Source organism: Bombus impatiens, unplaced genomic scaffold, assembly GCF_000188095.3.
Source record: "Bombus impatiens unplaced genomic scaffold, BIMP_2.2 scf_0171, whole genome shotgun sequence".
NCBI classification, from domain to species: Eukaryota; Metazoa; Arthropoda; class Insecta; order Hymenoptera; family Apidae; genus Bombus; species Bombus impatiens.
The window spans coordinates 105219-131533 of NT_176590.1; the positions used below are offsets into that span (position 1 = coordinate 105219).

Genomic DNA, 26315 nt, shown 5'->3' on the forward strand with positions numbered 1-26315 from the left:
TTGTCAGACCTTTACTGCCTTTCACTGCATAATTCGTACCAGAATGAAATTTCTAGTCCTTTTTTACGACTGGCATAATAGAGGTCCTACGAAAGGATATCAAGGAAGATAGGAGAAGGTTTATACCAGCACCGTAGAATAATTCCACACGTACTGGAAAAATAATTTATGTCATCTTCCAGATTTGAGTATCAGGAAAGTTTAGAATCTCCTTATATTAAGAATTTCTCAATTGTCCCAAAATATAATAAAATAATACATATATCGAAACAACATCCTATAAAATTAAAATTAGTCGTGATATTGATATTAGGCAAAATAGCTAATTCGATTTTTGTTATAATTAGTTGAAATTTAGTTGATGGGATGATTATATTAAAAATGTAAAATAGATTCAGTAAAAAGGATTGAACAAATGATTGAACAAAACATTCGAAGGACCAATATTATCAGGTATGTAAATATGAAACCGGAATTTTTCTATAGAAAATACAAAAATGAAAGATATTGAGACAATATATATATAAAACTTTTCATTAGCGCAAAAACTGAGGGTGAAAAATAAATTTTTCAAATTTTTACCACTACGAAATCATCATATAGGTAATCATTGTTTAGAAGTTCTGATTCAATATCGTCTGACTAAACATTCACTACGGAACTTCGTGTAACTTATAATTATCAGAAAGCACCAAGTTTCAGTCATTTCTTTCCTCTCTTTTAATGAACCTTTAATTCATATCTGGACGGTTTGGAATTCCTCGAGAGGGATTAACTTTAAATCCTTTTCACATCGCCTCGTCCTGACGTTCACGCGAAAACATTCTAGATAGAACAATAGCCAGAAAGAATGCCTCCGAACCGTATCGTGAATAGGAAAGAAAGTAACCCAGTTTAAATGCGGAAATATGAAATCGTGGAAAATATGAATATTCGCGAGAAGGACGCAAAAGATGCAGAAATGTAGGTCCACGGAAAAAGACGGTAGATATAAAATGAGATATAAATTCGTGGAAAGATACAAAAACGTGAAAGAAGGAAAACAGCAGCTTTGTTCTGTCTGAAAACTGTAATAAACTGTGGCAAATAATAAATAGAATCTCCATTTGACCCGATCACCTGCGTGTATATGACAATACAGCAAAGAAAAATAACAGTTAATGGACCAATGTATCCATGATTATCAGTGACAGGTATTTAAAAGTCAGGTGTTCTTTAAATATAGGTAAAGGGTAGGAAATTAATGATACTAACGTAAGAGTTTTGTGATTGCTTTCTGATCCTCTATAGTAAATTTTTATACAAAATTTATTATATCTCAAAGGACTAATCATACTGTGAAAAACGTATTGTCTAAAAAAATTGTACAATATTTATTCGACTCCGTAATGTGTGTCGACTCTAATAATAAATTCATATTGGTTGTCAATTGTTAAAGTCAATAATCAAACGAAACCATTTACAGAAAGGCCTACAATCTTCAGGAGAAATGCGAGGAATTAGATTTATTTTAAAACAACAAATTTTCAGTGTCAATTTTAAGCTTTATCAACTACTCCAATTTTATCAAACTTTTCACAAACTTTAAGAATCTATCTTCTTGAAAAATATAAGATCATATAATAATGACTACTACTACTCTCTAATAATGACTAGAGTGAATCGAGTTCTTGGGCAATATCCAAGTAGCGTAAGCAACGTTCTGTCAACAGTCCCTTGTTGCTTCTATCGAGCAAGCCCTGCACGTCTTTAGAAGCTTCATTGTGTTCGCGTCGTGAATGAAACGCCTACAGTAGAAAATTACAGAAATCTATCTCAGTGATTGACACAAACAATGAGCATAAACATCCACGATCGAATTATTACATATTACTAAAAAATTAACACGCTATAATTATTATGACACTGTTGTTTCTGTTCGAGAATGAGCGAGCGGAGTTCTCCTCTTTCCCTCGTGCCATCTGAAATGCCATCTTTTGAGCAATGAAGTTACACGATGTACGGTCGTAAAACGCAGAATGCGGCAGATTTCTTACAAAACTTCAAGTGAGAATGTTATGATAAACGGATGTAAATGTAAAGAGCGAAGATTTTCATAAATTTGCTCGAAGAAGCGAACGATTCTTTGAATATGTATACAATTTCAAATGCAAATGAAAAAAAAGGCTGGAAAGAAGAAATCAAGTGAGAAACGAACGAAACGTGATTTCGCTTTAACATTCACAGGTTTACGAGGGATCGATTTGCAAATGTTAGTTGAATTTTGAAGCTTGTCAAAGGTTTGCTCTTTAAAATGCAATTCGTCGAGGATAATTTTTACCGATAAAAGCATAAAGGAGGATAGCACAAAGTGCAAGAGCCGAGAGTTCCTTTTCCACGATGCGACGTGTCAAAGAGGCTATAACATTAAAAGGGGGCATAGCTTTTGAATATCAGGCTGGAAAGTTTCCGCTTTATCTTGCCTTCCGCCCCATAGTAAATGAACCTTTCCGTTTTCCAAGCCTCGGATCGATTCTAGAAAACTTGACGCGCGGAAACTTTCACGAACGTGGATAAACGTCGACCAATTAAAGAGCAACGATCGTTTCTCATTCGCTGGCATCCGCCTCGTTTATAAGTTTCTATCTTGGCCAAGTAAAGCTCGAAGAGTCACTTCGGAATTAATGAATATTTCAGACCCCTTTTGTTCGTATTCGCGGAATTGCTCGATACTGAAGCGAAACGTAACTTTGTACGTTCGTTGATAATGTTATTGTGACCGATACGAGTGGGCGATTCGCGTGATGAAATTTTAGTTATGGTTTTGTTCGATGATCAAATGAAAATTAAATGGAAAATTGATACGTGGAAAATGATTTTTCATTGAAAATTGTTTTACTTATCTGATCCTTGATCTTGATTTTAAACAGATAATTATCGAGTAGTAGTAGTTTTATGTTTTTTAAGAAAAAAACAGATATTGCAACATATCTCTGTAAAATATAAAAAAAATGAAAACTCCTTTCACGTTGCGACGATATATTTCTCTCTTTGCTTGCATTCATCCTTCTTCTTACGATTCTTTCCTATTTTCTTCCACACAGTATTCTTTTACGCTCTTCTCACATATATTCTATGTCTTACTCAAATCCTTTTGAACTTGTTATCTAAGACTTGTGATACTCTTACGGATTTTCTCATCACTTCTTATATAATAGATATAAGACCCCTTACGTAATTAACTAGAAAACTGCATTTTATATATTCATTCCAACAGACTTGTTTTTAAGGAACACTGAAGAAAAAAGAACCAAATGAGAAAAGCACAATTCACAATAATTGTTGTTAACTATTTACTATTTATATTTATTTAATCATTCTGTGATTCGATTTCATTAATAAATAAATAAGATCAAATAGAAAAGTATTCGGGAATATGGGTTTTATATTACGGGCATGGAATATATCGCAACATCCTAATTATCTAATTCGAATTCCTCGGTGCGAGTCAAAAAGTCGTTTTACGTCATATTTTCAGACTAGAGTTCGATTTGATGCTACTGAAATTCATTGCATACCTCTATCTCTCGTCTTTTATTTTACTGAAAAAGTTCTCCTAAGTGTCGTGAGCTTCATGATTTTCCATAACAAGATTACCAGCTCCGCGTCTTTATTGAATTTTTCTGTTCAAACACGGATTTCGTTTCCAGTTCTACGTTATAGAGAACGTAAGAAATCCTTATCGTGACTACGTTTCCGTTCTTGCGCAGAAAAAGAAATACAAAATTGGCCTTTGTAATTGTCCCAGTTTGGCAAAGCTTCGTTACAAGTTTGATTACGAATTGCTATCAAATTGAATTCTTTTGACTGCGATCGTTCGTTTAAAGTTAAATAGACTTACCGATCGAAATTCTTGCGTACAATGTTTTGTCAATCCTAAAAGGATCGATACCTCTATTGGATTCTATAATATTTGTAAAAATTACGCCAATACTTTTTAATGAAATTAATGAAAGACTCATTCATATATTTTAGACATAATGTAACATGAAGACCATATCATAAAAACGCGAAGATAAACAAAATTTAAAAAGTAAAATTCATCAAATTTTCACTACATTCTCGGAACTCGATATAAAACTATATAAACTCGATATAAAACTCAATAAACTCGATATAAAATACCAAATTAAAGCACATTTCCTAAACTCACCACACCATTAAAGAACAAGATTACATGACATATTTCAATCGAATAAAAATGAATAAGCTGAAAACAGAAATACAATCCATAAATTTCGCCGAACGAAAAAGCATTTCCTAAATTCACCACACCATCGAGGAAGAAAGTTATCCGATGAAAAGAAGCACGTGTCACTATTCCATTTAGCCTCATCTTTCTACGAAAATCTAGCAGTCCTTTTTTCTTGAACAACCCTTTAGAAAAATGTCGAGCTGTTTCACACGACCTAGCCGGAAATTGTCAAATCTCAAGCAGACGTTGCGAAACTGCTGGTTGGCCGATTTTCCTTGGCACTTTCTCCTCTGCCCACGCTACTACAAGTAGCGATAGATCGTTGTTTCCGCAGGAACAACTTAGGTGGGTCGGGCGTTGCAAAAGACGCATTCATTGTGGAGGACGCAACAGATTTCCTTCGAACGCGTGGAGAAAGGACGCGAGAGGGTGGCGTTGCGAGTGGTTTCCGAGGGCGTTTCGACTTGCTCGAAGAAAGCTCGTGACCCCGGCCTGGCCGTGATCGAATTAAAGCCCGGACATCTTTTTGCCGACCCTTGGAAGCTTTCAACGCGACGGGCAAGACGACGAGAACAAGTGGAACGTAAATGAGAGAAACGATATTGACAAGAACAAGGACGAACAACGGATGTTCGACCAATGGGTGTTTGACTATCAACGATGGTGTGCTTTTTACTGTCTTTTTCGATTTTGTCGCTGGAATTGTATAAGTAAGTTTTCCTTTGTGTAATTTAAAGTGATATATCTTTCATACCAGAGTTTATGTGAATGTTGTGGCATACACTCAATATCGTGAATACGTAACGTTATATTTACTTTAATAAATCATTGATCAAGTAAACGATAATTGTATTTTTTTGTAAAATTAGTCTACAATTTTAATACATTATGTCTTTTTTACAAAACTATTCGATGAGATGTATTTCTATTGGTAATCAATACAGAAGATATACTTAACACAGAGTAAAATATTGATGTTGATAATGCGATTTTTACACTCTTTTTATTTTTTTAATTAGTGAATTTTTCTTTCTCTCTGTTTCTTACGTCAGAGTTACATAAATGTTACATAAATGTTCAAACGTTGTAAACATTGATTATATGATTTTTACCGAGTAACGTGAAATATTTTAGTAATTAGAGTTGCGAGATTATTAAACAGCTTCTATCGTATTCACCCTCGTATACTGGCAATAAAAAATCAGCGTTGCAAATTCACAAGCTATCAAACTTTTATCTCCTTTACCTCTCAAACGTGTAAAAAGTGAAAAGTAGGGAAACATGAAATAAATTATAGCATAAAAAGCTGGATCTAAAGCGAATAAAAATATGGATGCAATTTGTTTTGCAGCCTCTTAGTTAGATTAGAGGGAATCTTCCGGCCGTTCTATCTCGGCATTCGCTTTCCGTGAAATTAAAATGGAGGCGGAAACAATTATGGGGGAATAAAAATGTAAGCCGGCCGTATGGATCCGCGTTCGATGGAAATTGCACCGACGACCGCGATAAAGTTTGTAGAGACGGAGAAAGTTTGCATTGGAGACCGCTTACAAAGAGCGAAACTAATTAATTAGCGGGGCACGGCATCTAAAGTCTGCCTCGTCGAGATTATTTCACACTTTACGTACGATAATGAAAAACGAACGACTCATTACGGGTTTGTGGAATTCTCGCTTTTATTATTTCGTGATTAATCTTTACCTAGCCAACTAGCAATTCCATTGGTATATTGTACCTCCGGGTATTGAATTTATAACGTCGTTTGTGTTAATTAAATTGATGCTCTTGGAACGTATCTGTGGAAAAGCAGTTGCAAGGATTTATTGGAAAATTACAGACGAATACAGATTACAGATGAATCTATAATCTATTCGAATTTGCGAAAGCTGTGTTGACATAAAAATATAGAAATATATTATGAGTATTTCGTATTAGTAGTATCAATTTTCGTCACATTCCTTGTGCTCCATCACTATCTACAATTTATTCATCTTTTATGAACTATATTAAATAGCTATTCGTATTTTATTTTATATTCCTGTTTACTAAAATATGAGAATATTTATATCATGAATCTGTTAACAATTCGTTTTAATTTTATTAGCATTTAATTTGTTGGTATTTTACCAATTCGCAATAAACATAGAAGCAAGGACCAATAAGCAAGAAAATATGCTTCTTTGATACATAGAAAATAAAAATTATCTTCTACAAGAGAAACACTTGGAATTAATTAGAAAGTAAAATATTTTATGCCCAATCTTCCACATCAAGGAACCTAGATAACTAGCTAGAAATATATTATCTCTGACGGAGAAGTATATTCGTAGTAGAAGAGAAGGATAATTGAAATAAAATACAAACCTCTTCAATGTGAATTTCTCTTTGAAAGAATATAAAGAATATTTGTTTCCTCACATTTATTGAAATTAACAATGAAAAAAGCGGATACGAGAGAAAATTAAAAATCTGTTTCGCCTCGTTGGATTGAATGCGAAAATATGGTTTCAATACGAGAAAAAAAAAGATATGCATTTGAAGCCATGTGTGAGAACAAGATTTTGACCTATTTTCTTTATCTGCACGAATATTGCATTGAATAAGGATATACTAAAACATAAAGGTACGAAGAACAGGTATAGAATATTTCTATACTTGTATATTATATTTCTTTTTATACTACATTATTATATTACATTATTCCTTTCTTATTGTATTATACCTTCTATACAAAAATGGAATAATACTTTGTAGGGGCGCTGAAGATATAAAAAATATGCTTTTTCATAAGATATATGATATAGAAGAAAACATTATGTATAAATTACAATAGTATTCAGTGCAGTAAAAAAGATTTCAATTGCAAGTTAATTTTTCTTTAATGAAATGCAAGGTTGTAAAATCATATATGTATATCATATCAAAAAACAACAAATTCTCATTAATATTTTTATTCTTTCAAATTTTGTTTACACGAAAATAAACTTGCAGTTGAAAAGCTCCTTTTCTTTTAATTATTGTTTCAATTATTCAATTATGGATTTCATTCCATCAATAATGACTCCATTTACATTAACAAGTAGCAAATATTCAATAGAAAGCAATCATTCAATTAATTATTGATCCAGTGAAAGCAGCTTATAAAATATTTACGGAATAACAACCGACATTTCATATATTTAAGAAAATTCTTTTAACATGAAAAAAGATTTCTCCATCTGGTGAAATACCATGAAAGCCAAAATATTACATGAAAGGTCTAGAGAGGCTTAAAAATACATTTGTTCCACGAAATTCCTGTAGTTTAGCTCTGGTTTGCTATTATACTTCACAAAGCAGTTTCTGTTAACGAAAGAAAGCAAACAGGAAATTTCTCCAACGACCTTTTGATAGCCGGCATTAACGATAAATCTTCCGTTCCATGCTAAAGTAGCTGGGAAATAAAAACTATAGTTTGTGGCTTGGAATGTGTGTTAAAACGACACATATACACGGAATATGTGTACTATTGCCTTTTCAATATACAGATAATTATGCGTTTCACAAGCTATGTACATGCGAAAGATATTGCAGATTTCTATTTTACGGATATTCAAATACTTATAAATATCTTTATAAATAGATATAAATGTCTCTAATAAATTCCAATTAATTCTTTGTTTCTGTATAATAATAGGAATGACAGTAGAATTGCATTTTTTCCGTGAGGTACGGGTGCATATACTATGTATGTACATATATAAATTATAAATATATTAATACACCTGTATCTAAATGCACATAACATAATGACAATCAATAAAAATGAACGTATACCGTTTATAAATTACTGCTGATGAGCTAAAAATCTATTAAAAATCATATAGAAGGAGGAAAAGATAGAAAAGAAAGTAATCTAAAAAGAATACATGCCACGGTGTAATCTTGGTGTAAGTCATACAGTCCAGACCATAGTATTTCACAATAAATTTGAAAACGAAAATTATCTTGGACACGAAAAACGTAGGATAACTGAATGGAATAGGCGGATGTGAAAATAGATCACGATCTCGGACACGATGTTCCTGCTGGCTAGCAAAGTGAGGATGTAACCATTCTCTCAACGACTTTCTGATAGCTGAGTTACAGCGGATACTCTCGACCTCAGCGCTTTTTTCTGCTTCGTGCCAAAGTACCCGAAGAATAAAAACGAAGTGTACGCGGTCGTGAATGTTCAAGTAAGAGTGCTGAAACACCGACTGACGAGGGCAAAGTGCATTGCCAACGCCGACAACGCCATGTAGACACGACTCGAACGAATCATTCTACTCGGGAACAAAGTTTTGACAGTACGTTGAAATTTCTCAGTCCGAGCATTCCTTCGTTTCTACTACTCTGAATTGTAGATATCTGGTGAGAAACTTTCGCAATTTTAAATTAATTTAGTTTATCTGAAAACATTCATCACGTATAGTTATTATTCTGAAATTATTTAAAATCTTTTTTTACCAAGTGCTTCATTATCGCTGAGAGTTATCAAGAAAAGCAATTATTTTAAGTAATTCTTTAGAATCTTCAGAATATTTTTCTATTAAATACTCTATTCTCCAATAAATATTTAATTTCATTTAGAATAAATATATGTTGAAGCTTTAATTGTTCTTGGATGTTGATTGTAATTTTTATAGCTAGAAAAGACTACCTACGTAATGTTAAAATAAATATCAAACATAAGGAAAATTCTTAAAGTGGACATTTTCTTCGATTGATTTTATATATATTCGTACAATTTATATCGTTTACTGATTTTTGTAACTTATGGACTGTCTTCAAATTTCCGGTTCCACCTCATTTTTCTAGCCGTATTTCGTTTCGATTTTATCCTTCCTTTTTTCCTTTCTCGCGTTACCCCTACCTCCTTCCCTTTCTTCCCTTTCTTCCCTACAAGCCTTACCCAACAGCCAATCCGATCGATATCATTTTCCTAAGTGATCTCGTGATACGTCAAGATTATTCAACCGCAGATTACATTTCTGTCTTTTCTTTTGAAGCAGCGTTGTTCAATTTATAGCGGCAACCTTTACTCTAATGTCATCTTCTGAATATTTTTCAAATCTTCAATCTCTCAAATGTTCATCTTATGGATTATTTAAAATCAAAGTTATCTTATATTATGAAACCTTAAGATTATTTGATTTCTCTGAGCTATAAGTTATGTAAGAAAAATTTCTCTAAATCGATAAAAGTATTAAAATCGTCCAATTCTTCATAATCTAATAATGTAAAACAGATCGCTATATTACAGGATCTCGTATTTAACTTCCATATATTATTACCAACATTCTTAACCATCAGCTGCTATCGTTGACCTTTGGTATTCCAAATATGGAGTAATTTCATCCGTATTTTACGACACTTAAATCGGTGCTTTAACAATTTTAGCATTCCGTTACATTACGAGTTGAAAAATTTATTAATTGATTCATATATTAACTTTTCTTCAAAAACTTATGAATTGTATTGAACGATATTAAATAACTTTTGAACGAACAACACCACGTAGCACATATTTTGAAGTTTGTTTTCATACATGGAAATAGTATTCAATTATATCAACATATATTTTCCTAAAAATATATATAGTTGTCACGGTAAGATCAGTTGATGACCTAAGACTCTTTCTCGGCTCTATATGTCTTCAGGCATAGTTAAACGAAGATCATTCATATACTTTTCCCTTTCGCATGAATCGTGGGGCTCTGTTCACGAGCCACCAGTAAGACGACAAGCGAGACGATCGATGGGTCTCGTTTCGCCATCTGTTCTCTTGAACTACTTCTTCGAAACTTGATTCACTGTTCTATACTTGCCGCATAACTTACTCGGCCCAGTCCACAAACTGCATTAGGAACGTTTTTGCAGTCGACCGCCTACGCCAGATTCACGGGGACAGGATACAAAGCAGAAGGTCCAACTAGCTAACTAGCTAACCGATACCAACCCATAGATTCTTGGAAGCTCCGTTAAACATTAAGAATACTATCAGAATATTCGAATTTATCACAATGATAACAAGTATCTTTATATTAATCAACAAAGAAAGTCGGAAATGTATTACATATTTATCAGAATTAGATATTGTTAAAATTAGATATTAAAGATATTTTTTAAGGAACAAACAAACGTTCGAAATACAAAATCTGTTTCTACAATAAATTACACATTTACAGACTTATAAGTGTGTCTCTAACATTTAAAAATCTTCCATTTTTCAGTTAAAGTCGAATAAACAACCGAACATAAAAATTTTTCAGATATTACATATATAAAGATGAATATGTATTTGGAAGAAATATATGTGTTATGCATTTTCGTTATAGATTAGGTACATATTAGTAGGTTTATGAGTGAATATTAGTCAACGTAAAAAAATCTTTCTTTCCCACCATTTTTTTTTTTTTTTTTTTTTTTTTTTTTTTTTTTTCTTTTTTTTTCTTTTTTTTTTTTTTTTTTTTTTTTTTTTTTTTTTTTTTTTTTTTTTTTTTTTTTTTTTTTTTTTTTTTTTTTTTTTTTTTTTTTTTTTTTTTTTTTTTTTTTTTTTTTTTTTTTTTTTTTTTTTTTTTTTTTTTTTTTTTTTTTTTTTTTTTTTTTTTTTTTTTTTTTTTTTTTTTTTTTTTTTTTTTTTTTTTTTTTTTTTTTTTTTTTTTTTTTTTTTTTTTTTTTTTTTTTTTTTTTTTTTTTTTTTTTTTTTTTTTTTTTTTTTTTTTTTTTTTTTTTTTTTTTTTTTTTTTTTTTTTTTTTTTTTTTTTTTTTTTTTTTTTTTTTTTTTTTTTTTTTTTTTTTTTTTTTTTTTTTTTTTTTTTATTCCAGTCTATATTATTCCACCTCGACGCGAAATCTAAAGACGTCTGTTCGTTATTGATGGAACTTCTCGAAACAACAGAACTGGGAAAGAATATTCTGAATATTTCAGCCTACAAGCACGGTTCTCGGCGCGTATTTTTGGTCCCTTCGAGAAAACAAACGGAGCGAACTCTGTTTCCTTATATATTGGTGTCTGAAACTGTTTGTCCGAATGATGAATCCTCGTTGATTTCCATTCGAAGAACGTTGAAGCGAAATCGTTTTAACGATTTTCCATCCTGTGTCAGATTTAGGTTTTTTTTTCAAATTTTATAACAGACAGAATTTTCATGGTAACAATTTTCTTTGGAACAATTTTACTGTAACTCTGTATTGAATTTTAAAATAATGATGTGAAAATCTATAAATTCTCGCATTTTTAATTCCTTCAAATTATATTTTCCTTTCTATAGTTCCTCGTATTATTTCTTAATTTTTTATGTTTTTAATTAATCATTAAGTTGTAAAAACTTCTTCAGAAATTTACATAGTGATATAGATAATTATTATACAGAAATAATATTTCTTTTAATTGCTGGAAAACTTTTTATGAAATTTCTTTTCCTATTGATCTATCATGAATTGGATAGGTTCGATGAATCAAATGGAAAAATCTCGGCGAGATTCGAAAAAACAGAATGGTATTCCGGAAGCTCATTTCGTTAGAATCTCTCAGAAAGAATTGTTTTTCTTCGAATCTGGACCAGATGGTGTTCACCGTCCGAAGCTGTCTTAATAAAATCCTGAAAAATATGTTTTCCTATCGACACGAGTACAGAAGATCGAACGATAAGCCAAACGGTAAGAAGAAATTTAATTTATCTCTCTTACCCCACGGCTCGTTGCGCGATGGCGCGGAACGTATTATGCTAAAACGTCCGAATAAACGATGTGAATGCATCAATGTCGAATAATTAGCAAAGTTGGCGGATCGCCTTCATTTCTATGCAAAGCAAGAACGATATCCTCTTGGATCTAATTTATCTGCTGACGTATAAATCCCTATAACTGAGATTTCGTTTGCTTATGAGAGAAAAGGATTACAGTTCACTTGAATCTTTCACTTAAGTTTAATTGCAATACAATCATCGGAGACGCGTTGTCACATGAATCCAGTGCATCATTAACACCGACGAGCACAAGAATAAGATAGGGTAAAATTGATGGATCTCAAGTTTTATGCAAAGTAGAAACGAGTTCTCCTCGAATCCATTTTACCAGTTATGATATTTTCTAGAAATCAGAATTTTATATATTTATAAATTAAAGAGGAAGATTATTTACAACTTATAACGTGATGTTATTATTACTCGTATATTATAAATTTTATTATAATTATACAATTTATAATGATTTTATAAGAAGTTTCAAGAAAAAAGAGTTAAAGAATTAAACTTCAACTTCATAATAATCTACTTTAACTACGCTAAATTTTCTGATTATCTCTAACAGTTGCAAGGAACAAAAGAATAAGAACCATTTTATCTTTCGAACTATTTGCCAGGACATATGCTTCTTGTCAACCATTATAATTATTCGAAAAAATTTCGGAAGTCGATAATAGGAACAAAACGGATGTTTGGAAGTAACGATGAATTAATGGAGTGATGGTAATTTGTGCACCGTTGTGAATCGATGTATTAGGCGAAGATTAATCGCTTCGAGTAAATACGCTGCTCCAGGATCTGCTTGTCTGATATCTTAGTGTACTATACTAATTACAAAGTTTTCGTTGATTATTTGGACAACGTCCAACACACTTCTCCGATGCACTTTTGCTGTTTGGCTCTGTAATGAAGAATGATAGATGCCCTGGCTTCTTTTTAGGGGGACAATAACCGTTGCCGTTTATGATGCAGATTATTATTATGGAATTCAGAAGAAATATATTGTATACCGCGGAGGGAAGACACATCGGTTAAATTTATGTTTAACGAAACTATTTATTATATTTTAGATTATGAACGGGATATTAATGATCCTAATTTAATAAAGGTAATATCTATTAATATCAGGTCTGTAAGTATGAAACCGGAATTTGCCTATAGATGACCCTAGCTGATAATGTAGTTATCACTAAACTGCGTCATTGATGCCAAAAGTCTTTGTTCACATCTCACAAACATTTTCGACTCGGAACAATACAAGTTTCATACAACAGCATAGTTTGTAATAGCGTTGAACATGTCCAATTTTGTGCCTGGAAACTACGATTTGCGGACAGCATTGATTTTCTGTTACCATTTGAAGAAAACTGCTGCAGAATCGCATCGAATGCTTGTCAAAGCTTTACGGTGAGCATACTCTTGGTAAATCGCAGTGCTTTGAATGGTTTAAAAAATTCAGAAGTGGCAATTTTGACGCGAGGAACGAAGAACGCGGAAGACCACCGAAAAAGTTTCGTGACAGCGAATTGCAAGCATCGTTGGATGAGGATGACGCTCAAACGCAACAACAACTCGCTGATCGATTAAACGTGACACGAGAAGACGTCTCCATACGCTTGAAAGTCATGGGAAAGATCCAGAAGGTGGGAAAATGGGTTCCACATGAACCGAATGAAAGGCAGCAGGAAAACCGAAAAACCACTTGCGAAATGCTGCTCGCCAGATACAAAAGAAAGTCGTTTCTCCACCGAATTGTGTCTGGCGATGAAAAGTGGATATATTTTGAGAATGCTAAGCGTAAAAGATCATGGGTAGCTCCAGGCGAACCACCGACATCGACCACAAGTCCAAATCGCTAAGGACGGAAGACAATGCTCTGTGTTTTGTGGGATCAGAAGGGTGTGATCTACTATGAGCTGTTAAAACCTGGCGAAACCGTTAATACTGAGCGCTACCGACAACAAACGATCGATTTGAATCAGGCTTTGCGTGAAAAACGACCAGAATATCAAAAAAGGCAGGACAAAGTAATTTTGCTTCGTGATAATGCACCGTTACATCCAGCAAAACCGGTCAAGGAAACGATCGAAGCGTTCAGTTGGGAAATACTTTCGCACGCGGCTTACTTACCAGACTTGGCTCCGTCCGATTACTATTTATTTGCATCGATGGGACACGCATTTTCTGACCAGCACTTCGCTTCTTACGAAAATGTACGTAAATGGCTCGATGACTGGTTTGCCTCAAAAGAGCGACAGTTTTTTGGCGTGGCATCCACCAATTGCCAGACAGGTGGGAAAAATGTATAGCTAGCGATAGGCAATACTTCGAATAAAATATTTTTAATCATTTTCATACAATAAACCTGTACTTTCTATAAAAGAATTCCGGTTTCATATTTACATACCTATATTTCCTATAATGTATAAGGTTTTACATTATAGGAAAATTAATATTATAATATTTTGAATATGAGCATCGTCTATTTAACCATAAAAACAGTTACGCTTCTTTGAAACTTAATATGTATATGTATATAGATATATCCAGATGTAATTAAATATTACACATAGATGTAATCCGATAATTTTCTAGATTATAGTTACGTGTAAATTAAAAGGATCCAAAATTGTGTGTAACCAAGATACGTGTAACTTGAAACGCAACAAAGCAACGCGCGTCTCGTAACAATGGCCGCGCAAAGTGAAACATGTGTTCGAAGAAATAATTAAATGCAACCAATATGTCGCAGTTTGTAGTTATTAAAAGCGCTTGACCGTTTAACCAAAGCAAAGATGAATCCACTATACGTCGCCACTCGAAGTCTGACCTTATTTCCACGGAGATTAAAGTTTCATTTATCGAATGAAGGTACTAGCTTCGCGCGACCTTCTATACAGTGGTTCAGCTGTAAGTGAAACTGTATTTTCATCCCTTTCGTGTTCACCGGTTAAATAATTCGTAATTTTTATTCGAAACATTTACATTCATAAGAATCTGAATGGCAAAAATGTAATGGTTATCTTTTTGCTTATACGTTATTTACGTGTTCGATTTCGAGTTAATACATCATAATTGACTCGGTACATTGAATTCTTTCAATTTTACAGATATTACATATCGTTATTGATTTTATTTTTTTATACATAGTTATGGATCGTTGCCTTGAATTTGTATGAAGTTGACAGAATATTATATCTGTTTACAATACAATTTTATAAATTCTCCTTCGATATATTAACAAGCCTCGATATTCAATGGAACCATTTTTAACACGTTTATTATGTTCGTACTTTATACTAATTTTTTACTAAATATATATTTACAGTAAATGTGTTATAGCTTCTATGTCAGGTTGGTTTCGATTTTAATCAATGTAATCATGACAGCGTTAATGAAATTTTACAATGTTCTTTATAACACGTAGAGTAAGTCATAAAAGTTTAAAAATAAAAGTTTTCTATGGTAAGAGTTTAAATACTTTCGTGAACTACTGTATACTCGACAAAACTAATGCGACCTGGGCGAAACATATCCCTCTCGGATGGATAATTTTAAAGCGCGACAAGACGAACTCAGAGGGAAGAAACTGTGTTCTCGAGAAGGACAGAGCCGTGACCCGCATTTCGAGTCTCGCATTGTTTCCTCTGGCAACAACTCTCCTTCGTTACAGACCGATCGACAACGAACTCACCAGGGTTGCGTTGCAATATTACGGAAATGTTTTCTCGCGGTGCAGACAGCGCGAGAAACAAAGCCATGCCATGTGGTAGAAACTTTAATGCCGATTCGTTAACCGTATAATTCATCTTTTTGAAATCTCGATGGCCTGGTTATTGTAGGAAACTTGCAATTTTCGGTAATTGTTAAGTTAATCACAGGGCGAAATTGAGTTCTTAAATGAGTTGTATTTTGGGGGATGACTTCATCGCTAATTTTAGTTGGTAAGAAGAGAGTTAGAGAGAGTATAGTGTGTTTCAGCTTAATCGTATATGAAAATGGAAACGGGAAACCCAATTTCTGCAGTTTGTAAATAACGATTTCTAACTTTGTTGATCTATTTTTGAAAAACTTAAATCTAACAATTTAAGGAAATAACGTATCTAGAATTCGTACTTTGTCATACAGTATACTATTTATTACCAGAGTGAGAAATTACCTCAATGAAAAAATTCGTTTAATAATTAATGAAAGGTTACCTTCAGAGAATAAGATTTATTAACAGACGTATTCCAAAAGGCAGTCGAAAACCATTTCGCGTTACAAATACCACCTTTAAACTTCAACCAGTACAGTGTAAAGCGAAGCTTCAAATAAATCTCCATTTGTTGTTTACAACGAACTACCACTGGAATCAACCGGTTAAAAGTATCTTTCAAAGCTGTTACATTTGCAATCCCCGTAGAACCACTAGAACCTTAACTGCGCTCCAATTTCCTGACGTTTTACCACAAAAAATAAGATCAACGCGATTCGTACCGCTGGGTGCTCTGGGATTCGAATAAATCTGCGAGTCTGCGTCAGAAGTAATTAAACTACAATCATGCCTAACGGCAGGCCAGATAACTGCTTCCAAAGCGTTCGTAACACCAGCCACGTCATCTGAAACTGCATTCCGATTTATGGGTATGCATGTTTTGGCTGTGTATACAGAATGTTCACGCAATTAGTCTCCAGTATTATTCTTACAAGTGACAGAGATCTGTGAGAAAACTAGAAGAGAACAAAGTCTATGTGCGATGGTTAATTACTAAACTACTAAATTTTCGGAGAAATTTTATAGATTTACGATGCATTTGTGGGGATTTGTGTGGCTTTTTTATCATTAAAAGATTCTCAAACTTCTCTCTTTGCCATTTCCTATCGAAAATTTAACGCTTACGAGGAATACCGTATAATTATTTTTATACCTTTCATTCTAATTTCTCTAGTATGCCCTTTATACTGTAATTATCTACAGATTTAATATTAAAAATATCACTAAACTAATCAAACTATTAAATATTAGTGAAACTTCCTTTTCCATTTTTTTCGCGAATTTATCATTTACACCGAAGATGCTGAAAACTAATAATATGAACATCCTATATATACATGTGTATATATGTACGCGTACATAGGAGAGAAGTTCGCTCGTGAAACCGCATTTCTCTGTATGCAGGTGCATGTGCAAGTGCGAGCGGCCTCGAAGCCACGCCGTGAGACTGATTCAGTTTGATCGAAACCGTAATTTCGCGGGTTAGGCACAAGCCGGGAGGTATATAGGGAAATATCGAATACCTCGTATTGTAAGGTGTAATATGGATGTGGGGAGAGGAAATGGAACTGTCGGTTAAGAGGGTGGGCTGCGTTTTTCCCAAGCAGATTTGTAGGTACTTTCTTGGAAAGAGGTTCCTTTAGAGGATACGCTCAAGCAACATTTTCGATGTCCGTTTTTCTCCGACAAAGAAGGACGTTCTTTTTTAGCAGTTAGAGTGGATGCTTGAATCAATTTTTGGGAGTGGAATGCGGGAGTTGATTTCGCCAGAGACTTGTTAAACAGCTTTAGGGATAGACGTCTGAAAAATGATAGGCAATTAGAAAAGAAGTGAAAATATATGGTTGGGTTTTAAGAAATGGTGTTTAGAAAATGTTGTGAATGGATGTTTAAACAATGAGGTAATTATTGCAAAATAATGAATATTTTTGGAAGGATGAAATTGCTTCGCCATTATTAATTTCTTTTAAGATGAGTACATTGTTGGTTAATATTTAATGGTTAATTGAGGAATTAATGTTTCGGAAATGGTAGATAATTAGAAATATAGAAAAATATAGAAAAACATAAAAATATACAATAAACATTGAAAAACGAATATGTTCTCGGAAGAATAGGGTTCTATTATGGATATTATTATGTTTTCTTAAAATTGAAAGGGAGTGCTCTATTCTGTAAATTTATTTTCTGGTGGAAATACGGGAGTTAGTGCTATGAAAGAGGTATTGAGATATAATGATGACTTTGGACATTAGATTGTTTGAATAATTAATTCATAAATAATTAATTAACAAATAAGCCGTTAAAAATATACTATTTGAGATATTAAATACTCAAATACACAGCTTAAAATAAGGATATATATTCATAAAATACGCAAATTTCACGAGCAAAATTAGTATAAAATCGCCAGATGCTCTAGTAAAATTTATTGCTGTCGCACAGCTTAAGACAACATTCTCACATTTTAAAGCAGTGTACACGATGCTCAATTACTTTGTATGGAACAGGCTGAGAACGAGTTGTTTATTACCTGGATAATATTAATCAAAAACAAAGAGAGCACTGGAGAATAAGGCAAAGGGATCCGGATGTATCCAGTTATAAAGTTAAACTTCAACAAACTTTTCAACCGTCTGCTAGTTAGTACTTCCTTTGTATCTCGGAGTTATTACATCTTTATTGCAAGTGTTTTATAGTTTGAAGCAATGAAACTCCAATAACTCGCAGAAAAGACAAACATTAATTATTTAAAACAATTATAAAACAACTCTACTTTGATCCTCGACTAAACACGTTTTAACGTTATCGTCCAGAAACTAGTTTCTTTCATCGTGAATACTTTATAAGTGGAAGAACCAAAAGAATGTAAAAGGATATAAACCGTACTCAGTCTGAATCGTACATAATGCGATCCATAAAGTTTCCAAAATACCATAATGTCTATTTAAAATCATAATCTGAAAGCATCAACTTATCATTATACGATCTTTCTTCACGTGGTTGTAAAAATTTAAAGGTTGACGTTTTTTCGATAAAAGTTTCAGAATCGTTTAATGAGTACAGTCATATTATTTTTGAAGAACTATTCGTCCAATTCGCCCGTTCCAATAAAGAATAGTTTGATAATTTCTGTTTCCAGAAGAAAGGAAGAATACTACCTCGACTTTTCAGTAAGAAATCCTCCAATGCTATTAAAGCTATCTATAACAAATCAGCTTCGAGAAATTTCAACACTGGAAGCGAAACTGCCCAAAACGACGCAGAGTTACGCTGTTCTCTCGCATTCGAGGTAATTCAACATGCTCTGAACTTCCGAGTCCCAAATACTGCATTTTTGCAGATGACAAGGTCGAACATGTAGTGTCCGCTAGTTGAAACGAATTCCCGAGTTCTCTTTCCTCGTACAGGTGTCAAGGGAACAATTCGTGAGTCTTCTGGAACGCCATTCCAATTAAAAGTTCCATGACGTTCTATGCTTCTTTTCTGTCAATGCTGTATGTTCCTAAACACACTCGCCGCCTGTGGTTCAAAATCGCCTCGCGAGATCTCGAATACTTGACAAAACGTCGCGTCCCTTTCGACCAAATGAAAATTCGTTCCGCAACGTGCTTTTCGCTTTGCGAGGCTTAGCATTCGACCACCGATACGTGAAACAGCTGAAAATTTATTAAAATAGCTTCCCTTTCGAATTTCCTGCTCATGGAAAGGTGAGATAAGAGAAAAAACCCATGGAATATCGGGCTCCAAGCCTGGTTTATATCCGTTGCATGAATTTTGGGATAGCTTACAAGCGCGAGTGGATGATACTTTGAGAAATAATAGGCAATATATGTAGAATGGTATAATATTTCGAATGTTACGAGATCTGGATTTAAGGCAAGTGACTGGAAACACCGTGTTTTTTTACTTAAAGGATCGTTTCAGCTTTGTGTAATGTGGTTTACTTAGAATGAAGATCTAAATTGTTGTTGCTGCTGTTGAGGATAAGAAGAAGCAGCCATAAAAGATGTTTATATGGTTTGAACACGTGCTTAGTGATGATAAAAAAAAGATTCAAAGTCATCTTAAAAAGTATTCCGGCTTTTGCCTGTATCAGTCTAGTAAACATCAATAAAAATAAATTTTTCACTAGTATTAAAGATAACGAGAAATAAACGAAATGTTCATCTAGCGATGATAAGAAAAAGATTCCTAATGATCATCTTGAAAAATATTCTACAGTGAGAAATGCTATAACAAATACAATGGTGTACCGATACTTTTTATAACTACTGTAAATTAAAATAATAAAAGACAAAACGCCGTGCTCGTAAAGTAACTAAATTTCCATCAAAAGTATCGCGGAAAATAAATACGCAAGTAAACAGAGCGACACGCCACTCGCTGGAGAAATGAAAGATTTATTCGCGAAACGTTATCCAAGAGCAATAAAGTGATGAGTTCATAAGCCAAAGGATCTGGAGGACATGAAAAGAGGGGGGAAGCGGTAGAACTGGAAGAAGGGCGATGGTTTGGTCGATTAATCCAGGTCTGATATATCATGGTCCAGGTTAGTGGTGCGTCTGAGTTATCCTTTTCGCGCGAGCATCCAGCCTGTTCCTCCTAATACCAACCACGATACAGTATACCGTGCGACAGCTATAAAGATGACAAACGGGTTACGACAGGAAAATAACAAGCCGCCGGCCATGATGAGCCTGCAGGATGCTCGGCAAACGATCGCGACGTTTAAAATGGGCATGTCTCGACTTTCGGTCAGGAATCACGACCTCTTTCGTCGCAACGATATGCTGATATCACGGTGTAACTCTCGTGGCTCTTTTATGAGCCCGCCATTTGTGTGTATATTTGTCTGGTTCCCTTTGTGTCAGTCGGGTTTTAACGTAAATCAAGAAGTGTGCCAAACTGTTTTTTACTGCCTCTATATTTCCTCTTTTTCTGTTTCGTTTAGCATTTGCTTTTGACTTTTTGTCTACTGCAGTGAAGGTTCGAGTACGTTGTAGCAAGTTGTTGGTACGTAGGTATTTTGAATTTCATATTTGTCTAATTTTAGACGTGACATATATTTGTTAAAAGACAAGAGAAAACGTCAAATATTGTTTTCCCTCTTTGCCTATTGATGTTCATACATTTTTTAGAGTACTAGCTGCAAATTTATAGACTGCAGTAAATGTTACTTCCTGTGTGGTTATACAAACTATTCCGTTAAAAGCATGTCAGAAAATGAACATCGATTTTGTTGCTTCATTTTTGTAATTTCGGGATTTGGAAATGTAATGAAAGATAGATAGTAGGTTCTACGAAAGTTATCTCGCTTATTTAGATCATTTCCTTCGTAGTACTACATTATAGAGATGAGAAATTCCTAGTGACTTAGAAGACCTATTATCAAAAAACGCAAAAACTTTCAATACCTAATACCTAATTTTCGATACCTAATTTTCATTCTATACGTCGCAATAAATGTTGTTCTTCCAATAATTATACGAGCGTGTTGGTTATATGCGGTGAATAATTTGGGGAATGGCGGAGATCCATCAAAAAGCACGTCAAAAAGTCGAAAGACACGGAAAAGTGGCCTCAGTGACGCAGTGGCCTGTAATGGAGCAGGCTCGAGTTTAAAGCAAAGCTCTGAAAGCTTTTTTTTCGCGATACCGCATAATAACGGGCGCTCCCGTGGGCTAACGATAAAATAAAAGACGAACTCGTATCTTTGTTATTAAATATGTAACTGTGCTCGAGCGCAGAATGCGCCCGTATTTTTTTAGCAAGCAAAGCATTTGTGGAACGCAAATGCTGTTTTAGGATGCACGTTCGTTTCTTCGAACGTTCCTCGGCCATCGAATTTTATAACCGCGTGAAGATAATTAACAAATATACCTGTCGACTTCAATTTACGGCAATTGTCTCAACTAGATTAAAAAGAATGAATATAATAATTTTTATGTAAATGACAATTATATATACGCTTTTCATTTTATTAGTAAGTATTTTCTGTACTTTTGTACATAAAGCATAAACCTTTATCCTTCAATATTATTAGTATTTTCAACTCTTAAGATTAAAATATCTGCTACGTACAATATAAGATTTTTTATATACGATTGGTAAGAGTGGTTGAAATTAAAATCCTATAATCTCATTACCTGAATACCAGAAGATCCTTTCGTTTTTGTCAAAGGAAAATTATTTCGAAAGCTGCCTGGCCAATTTTCATCTAATGAAGACAAACCTCCCTATTATTTTTTACCCCGACACTTCGCCTCATTGACAGTACGTTCACGATCTCTCGCAACGGTAAATCCATCAATAGGTTAACAAAATTCCAGATCTAACGCTCAATCACTAAAGATACGATCGATTCCCTTTATAAAGGAATTCTTTTCTTCTCTGTGTTTAACGAGATGAAACAGTCTGAAGCGGTATCACGTTCGATGTTTATCAGTCGAAGGATTTCATCAAATGTATTCCTGTCACGTTCTTGTATGCGTTAGACGCTGGACATCCGAGTGCAATGAAGAACGAATAAAACAAATAAGTTTTAAATTTGCACTTCTCTTATTTTAAGACGAAGAATAATAAAGAATCGTAATTTCTACAAGTGAAATATTTTACAGATTATCAAAACCATAAATATCCAGAAAATATTAAAATATAAAGACAAATTATAATAATCTTGTAAAAATTGAAATACTAAAAAACGTTTTAAAATTTTTATAAATTGTATATATTACTATTTTATTTTTAAATATTTTTAGTATACCATTTGTAAGAGGAGAAACTAAATTCAATATTTGTTAAGAATATAAAGATTCTTTTTAAATTTTCGTTGAAAAATAGAAAAATTATCACCATGCATGTGAAATATCTTTATTACCCCCGCTTTAGTTTCGCAATTAATAATTCTCTCATCTACGTACAACATGTCGCACATAGAAGCAAGTCGGTCAATCTTAATATTTGAACAATCGTATTTACCTGAGCTTCAAGATTTGTTTGAGAATCTGCGCTAATAAACCACTTTGTACTCCATACGCCAACCATCTGAATTCAAATTTATACTCGAATTATACCTCGAAATTCCCAAAGCAACTTGCCTAGCTTTCATTCTCCTTTCAAACAATCATCGTATCCTATATTTATCTCCAACTTTTTCCCGATTTCAAATCTCACCACGTGACAATTCTAACTCCAAAATCTTCCTGTCGAAGCACGAAACACTATTGGAAAAAGAAAGATTCCACGTCTTCGTTGATCATTGTCAATTCACTAGAGGAAACGTGCTCTTCAAGTACTAGTTCAATGAATAATGAAACGTTCACCGATCTACTGTCGACATCCCAGCCGTTCCCGCCCCCTTGAGAGCTTCTTAAAACCTAATCTAGTGTTTTCCAACTTTCTCGAATCGCAACCCCTTGTATGTTGACTATAATAATCCGAACAATCTAAGATCTGCACTTTCATGTTGCTACGGATTAAAATTTTAGGACCTAGTCAATCGAACATTGTCTAACAAGTTATACTGCCAGAAGTTCATTCGGAACAGGCAACAAGATAGACATTCTACAGGGGCACTAGATGATTTACCGATGTTTAAAGTCACATTACCTGAGATCGTTGCCCCTGCCTCTTCTCATTCCTCGCGACGAATGCCGTGGCGGTGGACTGCACCTGCAGTCACAGTGCATCACACACAGAGCGACGCTGGTCGCGAGAGTCACTACGAAAGGCGCCGCGAAGAAGTGTATGATGGTGGTGACCTGCGCCTCACGGTTATAGTTCGCCATCACTATGCTGCCGTTCACGCGGCTGTAATGGCAGGGGAATTTCGCGCCTTCGTAGCCTAGTTCGCGGGTGAAGTTTTCGCAGTCGACGATCGGCGGATAGCCGCACCCCTTGATGTTCACCAGGAGCACTGCCTCCACGTCGCCTGGCGTCGGCACTGTTAAAAAACAAAATTTCAAATTATATTAGAATAGATTACAATTTGCAGTTCCACCTTTGTTTTTTAATCCTATTATGATCTTTTTTCATCCCTCGTTCCTACATTTAACCTATTCACAGAGACAGCGGCTGTGTATATTCTCTGAACTCCAATATTGGATATATGGCAGTTTCTGTACATTTTTACTAGGTGCGTAGAAAAGTATGTAGACAAATATGTGAAAAATTATATACTAATGTAATAAATTACCGATGAAATTTCTGTTATCGATCCCTTCCTGATTTTCGACGAAATCGAATTTCAACAAAAAATTAATCTAGACACGGTTGAGTGATATAGACCAGAACGCAATAGAAGGGTTAATAAAGGGATCTTCTTCGAGAAGAAAAACATTACAAGTCAAACTGCATGGTTATGTCACTCATACACATCTTCGAAAAGGTATAAAAAGCTTTGAGAAATTGTTTGAAGCATTATTCTGGGTAAAAATGGTGTATAAACGCAAGTAATGTTATTCCCAGTCAGTTACATGGTTATGATACTTTTAAAGTTTTATTGTTGCTATAGCGGAATTTCTAGTCTTGTATGAAATGGCTTCTAAAACATACGAAGCAAAAGACAGATTTTAAGGATTTGCCACAGGATCGAAATAGAAATAGAAGCAATATTTTATATCCTTCCGTTTAGTTTCAATTTCTTCAATGTAATTTTATAAAATTCTAAACTCTTATAACTGTATAAATATCATTTTGCAAAATGCCTTTCTAAGTTGCTATTAAGGCGAAGAACAATTAGAACCTTCTTATGAAAAATTGAGATTTTTCAAACCAAAATGATTCGAAACGAATCGAAATTCTAAATTTAAAATTATAGATGTAATTATCTCTATGAATATATATCTAATAGCATTAAAAGAATTAAAAATATTGCTTAGAAAATTTTTAAGTATTTTTTAACGTTCATTCATTCATTACGAAAACAATTACGTGTTTTTATAATAAATATTTTAACAAATTAATATATAAAACATAAATTTATACTTATAATTTTCCAATGAATACACTGATTCTAAAAATTGTACAGTACCCTCGTGATTGCTTTGCAAAGAATTGCTGGAAGTAAACTAACCTTATAATCGTAATGTAATACGCTGATTTACCTCAATAATAGAATCTATTTAATAGAAAACTTTCAATGCTGTCATGATACAACGCAAGTCAATGAAATAGAAAACTTTCAATGCTGCTATGATACAAAGCAAGTCAATGAATTAGAAAATAGGGGAACCTAGACAAAACCAAGATCATTCTAGACAATGTACAACGTACAGTAATAAGTTTTCTGCCGACTCAGCGAAACGATATCGATAATATCGGCCTTGTGATGCGGTCGAATTAAAGAGGTGCGAAGTTGCAAGGTTAACGACAAACACAGACACCAAACATCGACTATGGATTTTTATGATGTAAATTTCATGCGTCTTATACGGGATGGTTGGTAACTGGTGGTACAAGCGGAAAGGGGGTGATTCTATGCGAAAAAAGAAGTCGAAAATATAGAATAAAAATTTTTCGTTCGAGGCTTTGTTTTAGAGAAAATCGACTTTGAATTTTCGCTCGGTACGCGTGCGGTATGTTATAACGGATCTCACTGTAGATCGTTGTCTCAATGGAAAAATTAAAAAAAAAAAATTTTTTTTAATTTTTATTCTATATTTTCGACGTCTTTTTTCGCGTAGAATCATCCCCTTTCCGCTTGTACCACCAGTTACTAACCACCCTGTATATTTATATATAAGATATATTTAATATTAATTATGAATATATTTATGAACGCCAAGAAGTGGGATGAAAGTAAGAACAAACTTTATTAACAGTTTAACAAAAATAATTATATAAAAGAAATACTCGAATGATAATAAAAAGCTAGGATCCTTCTATAGTATTAGTTGTTCAGAAACTTGTGTAAGTTCAAATAAAAATCAAACTCAACTGATGAAATCGAAAATAAATCTAAAACGACATAGATAAGCACCGCTACCTGCACAATTAAATAGAGATGCACGCTTCGTCATATGTATCAATGATCAAAACAGTATTTAATTACTTCGTCAAAACATTCTGTCACCATTTCTCCACTACAGTCCCAAATTACACGAATCCAACAACAAGTAGATGCTCTAAACTGTGAAGATAGAACTACTCTCCATAAGTCTGCAATATGAGAGTTTCTTACCCGAAGTGGTTGAGGTGTGCGTGACGCCGGTAGAGTTCTCCGAATTGCCTCTACCCCCGGTGTCATTCTTCATGCTCGTATTGCTCCATGGTGTATACGTGACGTATATATGCGTACACCTATAAACGTCACTGGTGCATCCTTCGCGGCAGGAACTCCAGGTACAATTGAACAAGCCAGCGAGTTCTTCGCGCCTGGAGGTGGTGCAGATGACCGGATCTGGCGAGAAATCGGCAGCCAGAGTGCTGATGGCCGGATCGACGTATAGCGGCACCAAAAATAATAGGGCCGCACCGCCGGACGTCGCGACGAATGCCAACGCCGAGGTGGCGTAAAAGTTGAACCGCTGACGGCAGGTACGCCGTGGCGGTC

At 34.0% G+C, this 26315-nt stretch overlaps 1 protein-coding gene across 6 annotated transcripts in view; it reads right to left on the reverse strand.

Moving 5' to 3' along the window:
- Positions 1-26315, reverse strand: part of LOC100740856 (protein tipE) — a 65362-nt gene that overhangs the window by 35898 nt on the left and 3149 nt on the right. For 5 of the 6 annotated variants that reach the window (XR_004461265.1, XR_004461264.1, XM_003487611.4 and 2 more), the window contains exons 2-3: positions 25944-26315; positions 23372-23705 (exon numbers count right to left, since the gene is read on the reverse strand). Coding sequence is in view for 4 of the 6 variants with exons in the window: in XM_003487611.4 (XP_003487659.2) it covers positions 23372-23705; positions 25944-26315 (706 nt within the window). In the remaining 2 variants the exon portion in view is untranslated. Of the gene's footprint in view, positions 1-22722; positions 22808-23371; positions 23706-25943 lie in introns of those variants that run through there. The other variant, XM_033319580.1, reaches the window with a different exon arrangement.